This window comes from Pseudophryne corroboree, chromosome 4 (genome assembly GCF_028390025.1).
Source record: "Pseudophryne corroboree isolate aPseCor3 chromosome 4, aPseCor3.hap2, whole genome shotgun sequence".
NCBI lineage: Eukaryota > Metazoa > Chordata > Amphibia > Anura > Myobatrachidae > Pseudophryne > Pseudophryne corroboree.
The window spans coordinates 337,803,703-337,821,056 of NC_086447.1; the positions used below are offsets into that span (position 1 = coordinate 337,803,703).

Consider the following 17,354-nt stretch of genomic DNA (forward strand, 5'->3'; position numbering starts at 1 on the left):
CTATCAGTTTTACATAGGGAGGGACCAAGGTTCCGTGACCAATGAAATTGCATAATAGGAAACCAATCTTTCCCTATGAAGTTAGTTACAGAATACTGAAACCATTACACAGATTCCCTGGAAGAAGACCCCATGAGGGTCGAAACGCGTTGGTACCACAGGACAACAACAAAGCAATACTAGCAGTCAGCCAGAACGAAGCGCTGGCAACATGGACTTAGCAGCGGTCACTTGACACGCTATACCCGGAAGTGTACAGCGGCAGCGGAGACGGACGGACAGATGAGAAGGAAAGAAGGTAAGCCGGTGGGACTGTGTGTGTGTTGGCAAAGGGAGGAGAGGAAGCAGGGCACCCACCGTTCCCAACGAGAGAAACCGCGGTGGCCGGCTCAACAAGCCTGACCCGGCGGGTCCCCGCCTAAGACGACATCCATCCCACTAATGATCAGCACCCTATGCTATGTCTGTACCCTGACAAGCATTTGGGAGCTGATCTAGCAGGAACAGGAGACAGTCCAGAGCCCCTTTTCCCTCTAACCCACCCAACGCTCGCTAGTGTTCCTAACCCCGGGGCAACACCGCAACCAACGACCTAAGCAATCCCCATCCAATCTGATACTGCACAGAGCAGCGGGACGCTGCACTCTGCAACTTTAAAGACTTCTAAGTGGCAACAGCAAATGCCACTGCATTAATGAAGTAAAAGGACATTGTTTCAACTATTATATATACAGCCACTTGTCTGGACTTATCACACTCCCACCTAAGAGGGTGTGCATAACAACTTACTGTTGGAACGTTTAGATCAACATTCTGCACTGCTTACGTCACCGCAAGTGTTTTTACACAGTTATATGTTTATTGTCAAGTTATTTTCATGTGCATTAGTAAAGATTAAATCTACCAAAATTTTCATATCAACCACCCTATTGTGGTGCCAGTGGCTACTGACTCCTCAATTACCTCAAAGTTCTTGGATGTTGTGAGGGTTTGAAGATTTATGTGAAGAGGACTTCACGTCACAGAAAGTCGGACTCTCTTTGTCCGTTATGATCCCAACAAGATTGGGTGTACTGCTTCTAAGCAGACGATTTCTCGCTGGATCAGGTTCACTATCCAGCATGCTTATTCAACGGCAGGATTGCCGTGTCCAAAATCTGTTAAGGCCCACTCTACTCGTAAGGTGGGTTCTTCCTGGGTGGCTGCCCGGGGTGTGTCGGCTTTACAGCTTTGCTGAGCGGCTACTTGGTCAGGGTCGAACACATTTGCTAAGTTCTACAAGTTCGATACTTTAGCTTCTGAAGACCTAAAATTTGGTCAATCAGTTCTGCAGGAGCCTCCGTGCTCTCCTTCCCGTACTGGGAGCTTTGGTACATCCCCATGGTACTAATGTGGACCCCAGCATCCTCTAGGACGTAATAGAAAATTGGATTTTAATTACCTACCAGTAAATTTTTTTCTCGTGGTCTGTAGAGGATGCTGGGCGCCCGCCCAGCGCTTCGTTAACCTGCAGTAGTTACTTGGTTCGGTAATACCTTGTTACTTGGTTAAGTACTCCATTGTTACTTGGTTAAATACTGTTGTTCAGCTATTGCTGAATTGTTCAAGCTGGTTAGCTTGGTTTGCCTTGTTATGTGTGAGCTGGTGTGAATCTCACTACTATCTGTGTATTTCCTTCTCTCGAAGTATGTCCGTCTCCTCAGGCACAGTTTCTAGACTGTGGGAGGGGCATAGAGGGAGGAGCCAGCCCACACTATTGAACTCTTAAAGTGCCCATGGCTCCCAAGGGACCCATCTATACCCCATGGTACTAATGTGGACCCCAGCAAGACTACGAAAAAAGGATTTACCGGTAAGTAATTAAAATCCTTTTTTTGGACAGTTTCTTTCATATGTATTTTAAAAAAAATAATTAACCTCAATTTGAACTGGTTTCACTTCCACTACAGTATGACAGCAGCACTCATTCCATGGAAAATAATTCAGCTTACCATCTAAAAGGTTTTGTTCTTATTTCTATAATATTTCCTGCAATATCCCAAAGATGTCCTATATTGTGTTTGCTACAACATTTTCCCTGTTGTCAAGGTAAAAATAATTTGTGATGTTTAACCATTTTATAGTATGGCAGTGTGGGCACTATTGTCTACATTTCTATTGCTTTTACAATGTCATTTCTTTGCATATTTTCTGAAAGAAATGCATATTTACGGTTTTGTTTGTTTTAATCATGTAGCTTGCGTGCACCCCATATAACTGGAGAGTGAAGATCTTCATTATGGCCCTTGTTCAGTTCGTTGTGTCTTACGTGGCAGAGGTAAATATTTTCCTTGCAGTGGTGTAAGCAAATAAAATACTACAGTACATACAAGTGACATTCATACAAAATGCATACTAATACACAACATTGGTTAAACCACAAAATATAGTAACATACCAATACTTATGCCTGCTAACCATCACAATACCTTGAATTAAAGACTATATTTTGAAAATGTTTTTTTTTGCTTTTGCTTCTAATGACCTAGCAGAGCCACTGATACCCCTTTCAGACTTATTACCCGGGAATTTTCCGGATCTAGCAAGCCAACAAATTCCTGGGTTTCATCCCTGACCCTCGTAAAGAGCAGGGTCTGGAACCCAAGACTTAGTCGCAGGCAGTGCTGAAAGTAGGGTAATACGGGGTGGTATGGAGTACCATTAAGAAATATAGTCCACCAGCCCACCACTGGGGCATAATTAATAAGGATCATTTGTGTAAAATGGTGTCAGCGGCATAACTATGTGTGGCATAATATGTAATAGGCATTACGGTGTGTGTTATAATGTGTAATGGGTGTTACTGTGTCTGGCATAATGTGTAATGGTCATTACAGTGTGTGGCATAATGTGTAATAAGCATTACGGTGTTTGGCATAATGTCTCCGGGGCATTACGAGTGAGGCATAATGTGGCCATGCCCCTATTGTTATGTAGCCACTTCACTAGTTTTGTGTGACCCCCCCCCCCCCTCCCCCATGACACGTGGCCATGCCCAGTTTTACTATCAGTACCACTTAGAAAAAATTTCTACTTGCACCACTGGCCCCAGGTAATTTGCATTCACACATGCAGGAATCCTGGGTTGATGCGCGTTCATGTGCAAAACCCTGGGATTTAGATGCATGTATGATAGGGGTATTAGTCATTAATATATGTTTCTCTGACGTCCTAGTGGATGCTGGGGACTCCGAAAGGACCATGGGTAATAGCGGCTCCGCAGGAGACTGGGCACAAAAGTAAAAGCTTTAGGACTACCTGGTGTGCACTGGCTCCTCCACCTATGACCCTCCTCCAAGCCTCAGTTAGATTTTTGTGCCCGAACGAGAAGGGTGCACACTAGGTGGCTCTCCTGAGCTGCTTAGTGAAAAGTTTAGTTTTAGGTTTTTTATTTTCAGTGAGACCTGCTGGCAACAGGCTCACTGCATCGAGGGACTAAGGGGAGAAGAAGCGAACTCACCTGCGTGCAGAGTGGATTGGGCTTCTTAGGCTACTGGACATTAGCTCCAGAGGGACGATCACAGGCCCAGCCATGGATGGGTCCCAGAGCCGCGCCGCCGGCCCCCTTACAGAGCCAGAAGACAGAAGAGGTCCGGAAAATCGGCGGCAGAAGACGTCCTGTCTTCAACAAGGTAGCGCACAGAACTGCAGCTGTGCGCCATTGCTCTCAGCACACTTCACACTCCGGTCACTGAGGGTGCAGGGCGCTGGGGGGGGGCGCCCTGAGACGCAATAAAAACACCTTGGATGGCAAAAAATGCATCACATATAGCTCCTGGGCTATATGGATGCATTTAACCCCTGCCAGAATACATAGAAAAACGGGAGATAAGGCCGCCGATAAGGGGGCGGAGCCTATATCCTCAGCACACTGGCGCCATTTTCCCTCACAGCTCCGTTGGAGGGAAGCTCCCTGGCTCTCCCCTGCAGTCACTACACTACAGAAAGGGTTAAAGAGAGGGGGGGCACTAATTACGCGCAGTATTAAAGATACAGCAGCTATAAGGGGAAAAACACTTATATAAGGTTATCCCTGTATATATATATATATATAGCGCTCTGGTGTGTGCTGGCAAACTCTCCCTCTGTCTCCCCAAAGGGCTAGTGGGGTCCTGTCCTCTATCAGAGCATTCCCTGTGTGTGTGCTGTATGTCGGTACGTTTGTGTCGACATGTATGAGGAGAAAAATGATGTGGAGACGGAGCAGATTGCCTGTAATAGTGATGTCACCCCCTAGGGGGTCGACACCTGAGTGGATGAACTGTTGGAAGGAATTACGTGACAGTGTCAGCTCTGTATAAAAGACAGTGGTTGACATGAGACAGCCGGCTACTCAGCTTGTGCCTGTCCAGACGTCTCATAGGCCGTCAGGGGCTCTAAAGCGCCCGTTACCTCAGATGGCAGATATAGACGCCGACACGGATACTGACTCCAGTGTCGACGGTGAAGAGACAAATGTGACTTCCAGTAGGGCCACACGTTACATGATTGAGGCAATGAAAAATGTTTTACACATTTCTGATAATACGAGTACCACCAAAAAGGGGTATTATGTTCGGTGAGGAAAAACTACCTGTAGTTTTCCTGAATCTGAGAAATTAAATGAGGTGTGTGATGATGCGTGGGTTTCCCCCGATAACAACTGATAATTTCTAAAATGTTATTGGCATTATATCCTTTCCCGCCAGAGGTTAGGGTGCGTTGGGAAACACCCCCTAGGGTGGATAAAGCGCACACACGCGTGTAAGGGCTCTACCCTCTCCTGAGATGGCCGCCCTTAAGGATCCTGCTGATAGAAAGCAGGAGGGTATCCTAAAATGTATTTACACACATACTGGTGTTATACTGCGACCAGCAATCGCCTCAGCCTGGATGTGCAGTGCTGGGTTGGCGTGGTCGGATTCCCTGACTGAAAATATTGATACCCTAGATAGGGACAGTATATTTTTGCCTATAGAGCATTTAAAAGATGCATTTCTATATATGCGTGATGCACAGCGGAATATTTGCCGACTGACATCAAGTCTAAGTGCGTTGTCCATTTCTACCAGTAGAGGGTTATGGACACGACAGTGGTCAGGTGATGCGGATTTCAAACGGCATTTGGAAGTATTGCCTTATTAAGGGGAGGAGTTATTTGGGGTCGGTCTTTCAGACCTGGTGGCCACGGCAACAGCTGGGAAATCCACGTTTGTACCCCAGGTCGCCTCTCAACATGAGAAGACGCCGTATTATCAGGCGCAGTCTTTTCGTGGACAAGCGGGCAAAAGGTTCCTCATTTCTGCCCCGTGACAGAGGGAGAGGAAAAAGGCTGCAGAAATCAGCCAGTTCCCAGGAACAGAAACCCTCTCCCGCCTCTGCCAAGCCCTCAGTATGACGCTGGGGCTTTACAAGCAGAATCAGGCACGGTGGGGGGCCCGTCTCAATGAATTTCAGCGCGCAGTGGGCTCACTCGCAAGTAGACCCCTGGATCCTTCAGGTGATATCTCAGGGGTACAAATTGGAATTCGAGACGTCTCCCCCTCGCCGTTTCCTAAAGTTGGCTTTACCGATGTCTCCTTCTGACAGGGAGACAGTTTTGGAAGCCATTCACAAGCTGTATTCCCAGCAGGTGATAATCAAGGTACCCCTCCTGCAACAGGGAACGGGGTATTATTCCACACTGTTGTGGTACCGAAGCCGGACGGCTCGGTGAGACCGATTCTAAATCTAAAATCTTTGAACACTTACATACAGAGGTTCAAATTCAAGATTGAGTCACTCAGAGCAGTGATTGCGAACCTGGAAGAAGGGGACTAAATGATGTCTCGGGACATCAAGGATGCTTACCTTCATGTCCAAATTTACCCTTCTCACCAAGGGTACCTCAGGTTTATGGTACAGAACTGTCACTATCAGTTCAGACGCTGCCGTATGGATGGTCCACGGCACCCCGGGTCTTTACCAAGGTAATGGCCGAAATGATGATATTCCTTCGAAGGAAGGGAATTTTAGTTATCCCTTACTTGGACGATTCCCTGATAAGGGTAAGATCCAGGGAACAGTTGGAGGTCGGTGTAGCACTATCTCAGGTAGTGTTGCGGCAGCACGATTGGATTCTCAATATTCCAAAATCGCAGCTGGTTCCGACGACTCGTCTTCTGTTCCTAGGGATGATCCTGGACACAGTCCAGAAAAAGGTGTTTCTCCCGGAGGAGAAAGCCAGGGAGTTATCCGAGCTAGTCAGGAACCTCCTAAAACCGAGCCAAGTCTCAGTGCATCAATGCACAAGGGTTTTGGGTAAAATGGTGGCTTCCTACGAAGCAATCCCATTCGGCAGATTCCACGCAAGAACTTTCCAGTGGGACCTGCTGGACAAATGGTCCGGGTCGCATCTTCAGATGCATCAGCGGATAACCCTGTCACCAAGAACAAGGGTGTCCCTCCTGTGGTGGTTGCAGAGTGCTCATCTTCTAGAGGGCCGCAGATTCGGCATTCAGGACTGGGTCCTGGTGACCACGGATGCCAGCCTGCGAAGCTGGGGAGCAGTCACACAGGGAAGGAATTTCCAGGGCTTATGGTCAAGCCTGGAGACATCACTTCACATAAATATCCTGAAGCAAAGGGCCATTTACAATGCTCTAAGCTTAGCAAGACCTCTGCTTCAAGGTCAGCCGGTGTTGATCCAGTCGGACAACATCACGGCAGTCACCCACGTAAACAGACAGGGTGGCACAAGAAGCAGGAGGGCAATGGCAGAAGCTGCAAGGATTCTTCGCTGGGCGGAAAATCATGTGATAGCACTGTCAGCAATTCCGGGAGTGGACAACTGGGAAGCAGACTTCCTCAGCAGACACGACCTCCACCCGGGAGAGTGGGGACTTCACCCAGAAGTCTTCCACATGATTATAAACCGTTGGGAAAAACTCGACAGGTACTGCGCCAGGTCAAGGGACCCTCAGGCAATAGCTGTAGACGCTCTGGTAACACCGTGGGTGTACCAGTCAGTGTATGTGTTCCCTCATCTGCCTCTCATACCCAAGGTACTGAGATTGATAAGATGGAGAGGAGTAAGCACTATATTTGTGGCTCCGGATTGGCCAAGAAGGACTTGGTAACCGGAACTTCAAGAGATGCTCACGGAGGATCCGTGGCCTCTACCTCTAAGAAGGGACCTGCTCCAGCAAGGACCCTGTCTGTTCCAAGACTTACCGCGACTGCGTTTGACGGCATGGCGGTTGAACGCCGGATCCTGAAGGAAAAAAGGCATTCCGGATGAAGTCATCCCTATCCTGATCAAAGCCAGGAAGGATGTAACCGCAAAACATTATCACCGCATTTGGCGAAAATATGTTGCGTGGTGCGAAGCCAGTAAGGCCCGACGGAGGAAATTCAACTGGGTCGATTCCTACATTTCCTGCAAACAGGAGTGTCTATGGGCCTGAAATTGGGGTCCATTAAGGTTCAAATTTCGGCCCTGTCAATTTTCTTCCAAAAAGAACTAGCTTCAGTCCCTGAAGTTCAGACGTTGTAAAAGGGGTACTGCATATACAGCCTCCTTTTGTGCCTCCAGTGGCACCTTGGGATCTCAATGTAGTTTTTGGGTTCCAAAAAGTCACATTGGTTTGAACCACTTAAATCTGTGGAGTTAAAATATCTCACATGGAAAGTGGTCATGCTGTTGGCCCTGGCCTGGGCCAGGCGCGTGTCAGAATTGGCGGCTTTATCCTGTAAAAGCCCTTATCTGATTTTCCATTTGGACAGGGCGGAATTGAGGACTCGTCCTCAGTTTCTCCCTAAGGTGGTTTCAGCGTTTCACCTGAACCAACCTATTGTGGTGCCTGCGGCTACTAGGGACTTGGAGGACTCCAAGTTGCTAGACGTTGTCAGGGCCCTGAAAATATATGTTTCCAGGACGGCTGGAGTCAGAAAATCTGACTCGCTGTTTATCCTGTATGCACCCAACAAGCTGGGTGCTCCTGCTTCTAAGCAGACTATTGCTCGTTGGATTTGTAGTACAATTCAGCTTGCACATTCTGTGGCAGGCCTGCCACAGCCAAAAATCTGTAAATGCCCACTCCACAAGGAAGATGGGCTCATCTTGGGCGGCTGCCCGAGGGGTCTCGGCTTTACAACTTTGCCGAGCAGCTACTTGGTCAGGGGCAAACACGTTTGCTAAATTCTACAAATTTGATACCCTGGCTGAGGAGGACCTGGAGTTCTCTCATTCGGTGCTGCAGAGTCATCCGCACTCTCCCGCCCGTTTGGGAGCTTTGGTATAATCCCCATGGTCCTTTCGGAGTCCCCAGCATCCACTAGGACGTCAGAGAAAATAAGAATTTACTTACCGATAATTCTATTTCTCATAGTCCGTAGTGGATGCTGGGCGCCCATCCCAAGTGCGGATTGTCTGCAATACTTGTACATAGTTATTGTTACAAAAATCGGGTTATTATTGTTGTGAGCCATCTTTTCAGAGGCTCCTCTGTTATCATGCTGTTAACTGGGTTCAGATCACAAGTTGTACGGTGTGATTGGTGTGGCTGGTATGAGTCTTACCCGGGATTCAAAATCCTTCCTTATTGTGTACGCTCGTCCGGGCACAGTATCCTAACTGAGGCTTGGAGGAGGGTCATAGGGGGAGGAGCCAGTGCACACCAGGTAGTCCTAAAGCTTTTACTTTTGTGCCCAGTCTCCGGCGGAGCCGCTATTCCCCATGGTCCTTTCGGAGTCCCCAGCATCCACTACGGACTATGAGAAATAGAATTATCGGTAAGTAAATTCTTATTATTAGCATTAATACTGTATATGTAATAGCATGTCTATTAATAAGCTAAATAATATCAAGAAAATAACTAGTTTCCTACCCAAGTGAGCTTACAGTCTAACACACTAAGGTGCAAATTTATTACCATCTGCATCTGATGATGGGGATGCGGTGTGATAAAATCACCTAAACTCGCAATGCGATAATTGAGTTCATTGCATGGATATATAAATTATTGCATGCAGGGACAGAGCTTGTAAGAAAGCTCTGTCCCTGCGATGCCTTTCCGCAGCATCATCGTGGTACAGGTCTCTCTTAAGCCTTGGGAGTGCCTGGGACACTTAAGACAGGGGGCCCCTATGGAAGGTGGAGGATGTATATTAAATGATGCATACTTCCCAACATGTCCCATTCCAGGAGGGACAAAATTCTCTCTACCTAGTCTTCCCACTTAATATATTTTATTTTATTAATATATAATTGATAAGAAAAGTATTTCAACACAGGTGACTGCAATCATAAATTAAGAAGGAAGTCCAAAATGAGAGCATTTTGTCCCTCATGGAAGGGGTCACGGTGCGAGGTATAGATTGTGTATATTCAATTTAAACCAATGGTGTAAATTAGTTTTAACTAATAGTTTAATAATGCCTGGGTAATGTTTATAGCTCCACCTAATTAAAAGACAACTATTTTATAAACTTTTCTTGTAGTGGAACAAAGACAACTTAACCTAATATGTATGTCGATTTCTGCTTGCTGATCCCTACACCTCTGCATTAACCCACAGACATCTTCATGCTATATTTTCAAATGTATGTCGATTTCTGCTTGATTCCTGCAAACTATAACTCTTGATCTCTATTCACACCAATGTATATTTTAGCAGTGTATGTAATTGTATTTGTAGAATATTAGTACTTGCTTATAGCTGATATTATCTCTTATAAATGTTGGTCAGTGGAGTGGAGTTTATTAGCATACATGGACTGGTGTTTACTTAACACAGGGTAATATAAGCCCTTTGATTAGATGTCCAATTAGCTTCAGCTGAAGCCTTTGTAAATTAGAACTAGTATATGTTAGCATTCAGTTATGGGGCAGTTGTCTGCGGGGCAGTTGTCAGAAGTTTAGAAATATACGAAGTTTGGAAATTACAAAGTTAGGAAATTTTAAAAAGAACAGTTAAACCAACAGTTGACCAAACATTGAAAAACATTGGAAAGCAGGTAAATCTATCATTTAATTAACAATTTCCATAAGCCTTTTCCTTTCTATACTTTTCTCTTTATAAGCACCATGCTCCACAAACTGTTTTTCCTCATAGCACTTCATGGTATCCTCTATAAAATGACATCGTCCTTCACTATTCCTGTTATGTATCGCTCTGTACACATTGCAGCCTCATTAATCCACTCCCCTCTTATTAACACTCATGAGCTTTTAACCTATCTATGTACACTAACTGTCACATCCTCTACCTGTCACCATAAGAAACTATCACACACCTCCCCCAACTATACCTATCTCTCTCTTCTTCTGCTTCTACTAGCTGGTGACATATCCCCAAATCCAGGTCCTATCCACATACCACGCTCACATTCAGCTGATTTACAACGGAATATAAAATCAACAAACCTTATCAACATCACTTGTCTCCCATCTACCTCCAAGTCACTAAAATGTGCTTTATGGAATGCACGCTCTGTTTGCAACAAATTAACAGCTATTCATGACCTTTTCATAGCAAAAAAATTCAATATGCTGGCTATAACAGAAACCTGGCTCACACAATCAGACACTGCCTCCCCTGCAGCACTGTCACATGGTGGCCTCCACTTCACACACACCCCCAGGCCTGGTAACATCAAAGGAGGGGGTGTTGGAATATTACTGTCCAAATGTTACACGCACATTGTTTTACCACCTGTTCCCTCACTCACATTTACATCCTTCGAAGTACACTCGATTAGGATTTTCACCCCTTTCTCTCTGCGTGTTGCAGCTATCTATCGCCCACCTGGGCAACCCAAAAAGTTTCTGGAAGATTTTTCTGCATGGCTCCCTCACTTTCTATTCTCTGACATCTCCACCATCATTATGGGTGATTTCAATCTCTCTATTGACAGTCCACAATCTCCCCATGCCTCTAAACTACTCTCTCTAACCTCCTCTCTTGGCCTCTCCCAATGGACTGACTCCCCTACTCATCAGTAGGGCCACTGCCTGGATCTTGTATTCACCAGACTATGCTCTGTTTCTGAACTCACTAACACTCCTTTCCCTCTCTCAGATCACAACCTTATCACATGCATGCTCTCCTCCATTACTTCAAACTCCATGTCCCTAAAGTCTACAAGGACACCTCTTACCCGCAGAAATATTAACGCTATTAATTTTCAACAACTATCTACCTCTCTGCAACCACTGCTTTCACCAATTTCTACATTCACCTCTCCAGAGACTGCTGTGTCACACCTTAACCAAACTCTAGTAACAGCACTTGATGAAGTGGCTCCAGCTACCCATCACACTCCACGTAGACTTAGATATCAACCGTGGCACTCTAAATACACTAGACACTTACAAAAACTCTCACGAAAAGTTGAACGCCAGTGGCGTAAATCTCGTAGTTCAAGTGACTTTCTCACATATAAGACCACCTACCACTCTTATCGTACTGCTCTGGACACTGCCAAACAAACATATTTTCAATCTCTCATCTCTGCTCAAGCCTCTAACCCCAAGCGACTTTTCAATACATTTAAATCACTTCTTGTCCCTCCCTCACCTAACCCACCAGCCACTGTCAGTGCGCAAGATCTTGCTTCCTATTTCAAGGACAAGATTGAGAAGATCCGAAATGAAATGGTATGCTCTTCCACAGCAAGTGACCTGCTCAATTCCCTGCCTGAACCCTCTAACACCTTCTCTTCCTTTGATCCTACAAATGAAGATGAAGTATCTGCACTCTTTTCATCTGCCTACTCTAATACCTCTCCCCTTGACTCTATACCCTCACAAATTAGTAAAGCTCTGTCTACTGTGCTCATCCCAACCTTAACGAAAATCTGTAATCTCTCCTTGTCTACTGGTATCTTTCCTTCTCTATACAAGCATGCAGTGATTACTCCCATTCTGAAAAAACAAAACTCTGACCCGAACTCTCTAACTACCGTCCCATCTCTCAGCTCCCATGCCCCTCCAAGCTACTGGAGAGACTTGCCTACACTCGCCTCACACACTTTCTTAACTCACACAGCCTACTGGACCACTTCAGTCAGGATTTCGTGCCCAACACTCCACAGAGACAGCACTGACTAAGGTAGTAAATGATTTGGTCACTGCTAAATCTAAAGGACATTTCTCTCTACTTATTCTCCTTGATCTCTCTGCTGCTTTTGACACTGTTGACCACTCTCTTCTCATACAAACACTACAATCCCTAGGTATTCAGGACACAGCCCTTTCTTGGTTCTCATGCTACCTATCTAATCGCTCCTTCAGTGTTCGTTTCTCTGATTCCACCTCTCCTTCGCTACCTCTCTCAGTTGGAGTACCGCAAGGCTCAGTCCTAGGTCCTCTGCTTTTCTCTATCTATACCACATCTCTTGGCAAACTAATCAACTCTTTCGGATTTCAGTATCATCTGTATGCGGATGATACTCAAATCTACCTATCCTCCCCTGTCTTGTCCCTATCTGTACTGGACCGTGTCACTGAATGCCTTTCTGCCATTTCATCTTGGATGACATCTCGCCACCTCAAACTTAATATTTCCAAAACAGAATTAATTATATTTCCACCGGCCAATAGTAGTTTCCAACCTGATATCTCTATCACTGTTGAGAACTCTGCAATCACCCCTACCCCACAAGCTCGCTGCCTAGGTGTCATTCTTGACTCTGAACTGTCCTTTGTTACCCACATTCAATCTGTCTCAAGATCATGTTACATACATCTAAGAAACATATCCAAAATACGCCCTTATCTTACACAAGACACAGCAAAAACTCTAATCCATGCTCTCATTATCTCTCGCATTGATTATTGTAATAGTCTCCTGACCGGTCTTCCCAAACATAGGCTCTCACCACTACAATCCATTTTGAATGCAGCTGCGAGGCTAATCTTCCTTGCCAGACGTTCATCGTCTGCAGATCCGCTCTGTCAGTCCCTCCATTGGTTACCGGCATTCTACCGTATTAAATATAAAATACTTTTACTCACATACAAGGCTATTAACCAAACTGCACCAACATACATCTCTTCACTCATCTCAAAATATCTCCCTACCCGACCTCTCCGCTCTGCACAAGATCTACGTCTCTCAACCACACGCATTACTTGTTCACACTCAAAATTACAGGACTTTATCCGGGCTTCAGCCACTCTGTGGAATGCCCTCCCACGCACAGTAAGACTCGCCTCTAGTCTCCAAACCTTTAAATGTTCCCTGAAAACTCACCTCTTCAGACAAGCCTATCAAATTCCAGACCCACCCACATAACCTTCAGTGCTTCCCTATCTAATTACATCCTCTGTAGAGTATTCATAACATCACATATCTTGTCTTTCTTTAGTCTCACACCCTCCTGACACTTGGATAACTTTGTGGGGTATCATCATACAACCCATTAAGAACCTAGCAATCTGGTGGACCATTATGCAATAGGTAGCATATATCCTTGTGTATCTATGCCTATTTCCCTATAGATTGTAAGCTTGCGAGCAGGGCCTTCCTACCTCTGTCTGTCTGTTTTTACCCAGTTTTGTTCTATTACTGTTGTTCTAATTGTAAAGCGCAACGGAATATGCTGCGCTATATAAGAAACTGTTAATAAATAAATAAATAAACCTTAAAATACACATAGAAAAATAAAATAATTTATCTTCTCACATGCAAGAATAGCAGCAGCCTCTGTACTACTTACACACTGGTACAGGACTCAGGAGGACTCTGTGTGTGTGTCTCTATCTCTAGACCCAAATGGTTTAGTTGCATAACAGTTTTCACAGGGCTCAGACACCCAGGCGGGAAGGAGGGCATTGCACGTGATTTCATAGATTTAACTTGCAGGGCTTAATAATTTGAGTTTTCCATCCTGTATCAAATTCAAGTCATACTGGTCCATTTGGATTTCACCAATAGGAACATGTGCTGGCTTTCTCCCTTTCTCCTATTCTCAAATTAAGAGTATACCTTATATTAAGAACATACCAAAAGGAGAGAAGATTTGGAAGGAAAAATAGACATTTGTGGGCAAAAGAGGAGACGGGAGCTCATCTCCTTTATACGCTTTACATGCAAATCTAAACTTACCTGCAGTTTAAGGACAACATTTTGTCCAAGTCCTTTATTAAAATTACAGACATTTCTGCAGCGCGGTACACTGGGTTCCACAGGGATAACATTGGGGTGTTGAGTAGGATCTTGATCCGAGGCACCAACAGGCTAAAAGCTTTGACTGTTCCCAAGATGCTCAGCGCTGCCTCCTCTATAACTCCGCCTCCATGCACAGGAGCTCAGTTTGTAAGTTGGTGCCTGCAGTGCAGGACTCTAACAGGCTGAAAAGAGCTTTTTTAAGTGAAGATAGAAGATTTCAAGGGCTGCAACAGAGGAACTCTCAGTACTAGATGTCATTCTGACCAGGGGCAAATGCAGGATTTACTGGGGGGGGGGGGGGGGGGTTCCATATTGCACACTAATTCACATTGCAAACACATACAGTACGCACACGCACACACACATACACATTGCACACGCATACATAGCACAGCTTACTTATACTTTATAGTTGTCCCCATACTCACACATACTGTACATAGTACACCATACACACTGCACACACACATATACATAACACACTATACACATACATAGTACACCACACACACATACATATCACAACATACACATTGCACACGCAGCATGCTACACACATATATAGCACACCATACACACTCAAAGGTGTGTGCAGGGGGGGTGCCTGGTGCGCACAGGCACCCCCTAATGTCCGAAAATCCGATCTCGCATGCCTGATGCAGCGATCGCCGAGCAGGCTGATTACTGTCCCCTCTGCGCTGCACCCTGTCAGGACTGCATTACTGACTGGCCGCCTGGGTTAATCAAGGGTGCCACTGCCACCGGCTTTCAAACTCCCGGCTCCACCTCAATGTACAAAAACAGTGTGATGTGACGTGATGACATCATGCTGCTCGCACGCCCACCCGTCACACGCCCATCTCGCTCCTTCTATGCTATGCCAACTACAGCCACCGATGAGGAGCAGCATGCAGCCAGCGTTCCTCTTAGGAAGACAAATTCAATACTGGCAGGCGGTATGCAGCAGCATTGACACGTCACTCGTTTTTCCGGCAGCAGCAGTACTAGTCTGCACCTGTCAGTGTCAGTGAGTGACTGCAGCTTGCAGGGGGGAGCCAGACTAGGCTGAGGAGGAGCAGTGTAATTGCAGTGAGTGTCATCAGGGGTGTTTGTTTGGTGCACACCACAACATCTGACAATGTATCTGCTTTATTAGGATTGGTACAAGGGTGGATATTTTATATTACGTTGACCGTCAATAGATGGTGCTAGACACGCCCAAAAGGCGGTGCTAGACACACCCCTCCAACAGTGCACCCACTAATAAAATGTGCTGCGCATGCCTATGTACACACTGCACACACGCACATATACATAGCACAATATACACATACATAGTACACCAGACATTTCCTGCTGCAGCTCCATCACCTTCCCTGCGGCGCTGTATACTCCCTTGCCCTGGTTGCCGGGTACTTACAGCGGAGGGCTCCGGTTTGTCAGGTCAGGCACACACACTCCCCGCATCTCTCCTGGATCGCATGGCCACATCTTGGGAGGAGCTAAGAGGGTCCCCCAGGCTGGACCCGCTGGAAATCACGATCCAGCGTGGCCATTAGGAGGCGGGCCGCGCGCGCTGGCGTGGACACTGTGTTGTTACAGGGACCCCACTAGACCACAAGGGCACAGGTCGGTTTCTGCATAAACCATGTTATTATGGCCCACAGTACCCAGTGGTGAAGTCAAGCAAGGGTATAAGGCTCTGACCTGTAGCCCCTCCTCCAGCCCCAGGGTGCCATTTAGAGTAAATGTGCCCACCCTGGGGCTGCATCTCTCTCTCTCTCCTTCACTCCCTGTCAGCATTTGGGCGCCATCATTACAAGCTGAGCTGATTCTGGGACTGCATGGGCAAAGTCTCCTCTGTAAAGCTGCCTGCATTATCAGCGCTGTGCATTTTACAGGACACTTACGTATTCTACATGTCTGTTGACAGTGTTAGTTAAGAATCAGTGCTTCTCTTCAGGGTTATGTAGTACAAGTACCCTGTGATATACATACAGTCTTTACTGTGCATTGATATATCTATAAGTCTCTATAGCTTTACTTAGTATTACTTAGTATTGCTAGTCTAGTGCAGTTTTGTTTGTCATAATTTCTGAATTGTACATGTGACTGTGTGTGTGTGCATATAGCTGCTGTGTGATTTCTACTTCATGTATCTCACTCAGATTGCTATCCCTATATTCTGTACCCTGAGGGGGGCTAAGTGCGTCAGGGTTATTATTTGATATATGCAGGGCTTAAAGTGGTCCTGGAAAGGTGGTGGAACTCATTCACGACGCCATGGTATACATGCTCTTGCTGGGTGAAATAATTAGGCGCCATGGCCTGGTTTACCACTGCTATGCAGATGATACATAACTGTACTTGTCCTTTGCTCCGGGCACTGATAACCCAATAGCAACCTTAAGTGGCTGTCTAGCTGAGCTCCAGGAGTGGATGAGCGCCAGTTGGCTGCGACTGAACCCGGATTAAACAGAGGTCCTTATGATAAGACCACAACATCAAAGGACAAGACTGCAGCATAGCCAACCAACTGGAGTTACACTTGGGGATTCAGAATTACAAACCACTGATCGTGTGCGGAATCTTGGCGTTGTCCTGGATGGTGGCTTAACACTTAAACATCAGATATCAGCACCAATCAAATCCTCATTCTTTCACCTGAGGAACATAGCCAGAATCAAGCACTTAATTCCCTCAGATAATCTGCCAAAAGTCATACATGCATTTGTATAATCTTGAAAAGACTACTGTAATGCCCTCTACCTTGGTCTCCCAGCAAAATAATTGCACCGCTTACAGCTGGTGCAAAACACAGCTGCCAGGCTGTTAAACAACCAGCCCCATTCTAGCCACATAACACCCATCCTCTACTCCCTTCTCTGGCTGCCTGTAAGATGGCGAATCATCTTCAAGATTGGCTTACTGAGCTTCAAAGCACTACATGACCAGTGCCTAAGGTACCTGAAGCAGCTTCTGATCCCATACTGCCCCACTCGATTACTGTGATCTGTAGATGAAGGACTTTCAGCAGTACCTAGAATCTCCCGTAATTCATCTGGGGGTCGAGCTTTTAGTCATGCGGCTCCGACTCTATGGAACTCACTTCCCCGCACAGTGCGAGAGGCCCCAACTATAGAATCCTTCAAAAGTAGACTCAAGACTTTCCTGTTTACTCAA

At 45.9% G+C, this 17,354-nt stretch overlaps 1 protein-coding gene across 3 annotated transcripts in view; it reads left to right on the forward strand.

Annotated features, from left to right (window-relative positions):
* Positions 1-17,354, forward strand: part of LOC134909504 (probable cation-transporting ATPase 13A4) — a 293,601-nt gene that overhangs the window by 261,781 nt on the left and 14,466 nt on the right. For all 3 annotated transcript variants that reach the window (XM_063916441.1, XM_063916439.1, XM_063916440.1), the window contains one exon: positions 2,237-2,317. In XM_063916441.1, the coding sequence (XP_063772511.1) occupies positions 2,237-2,317 (81 nt within the window). The remainder of the gene's footprint in view (positions 1-2,236; positions 2,318-17,354) is intronic.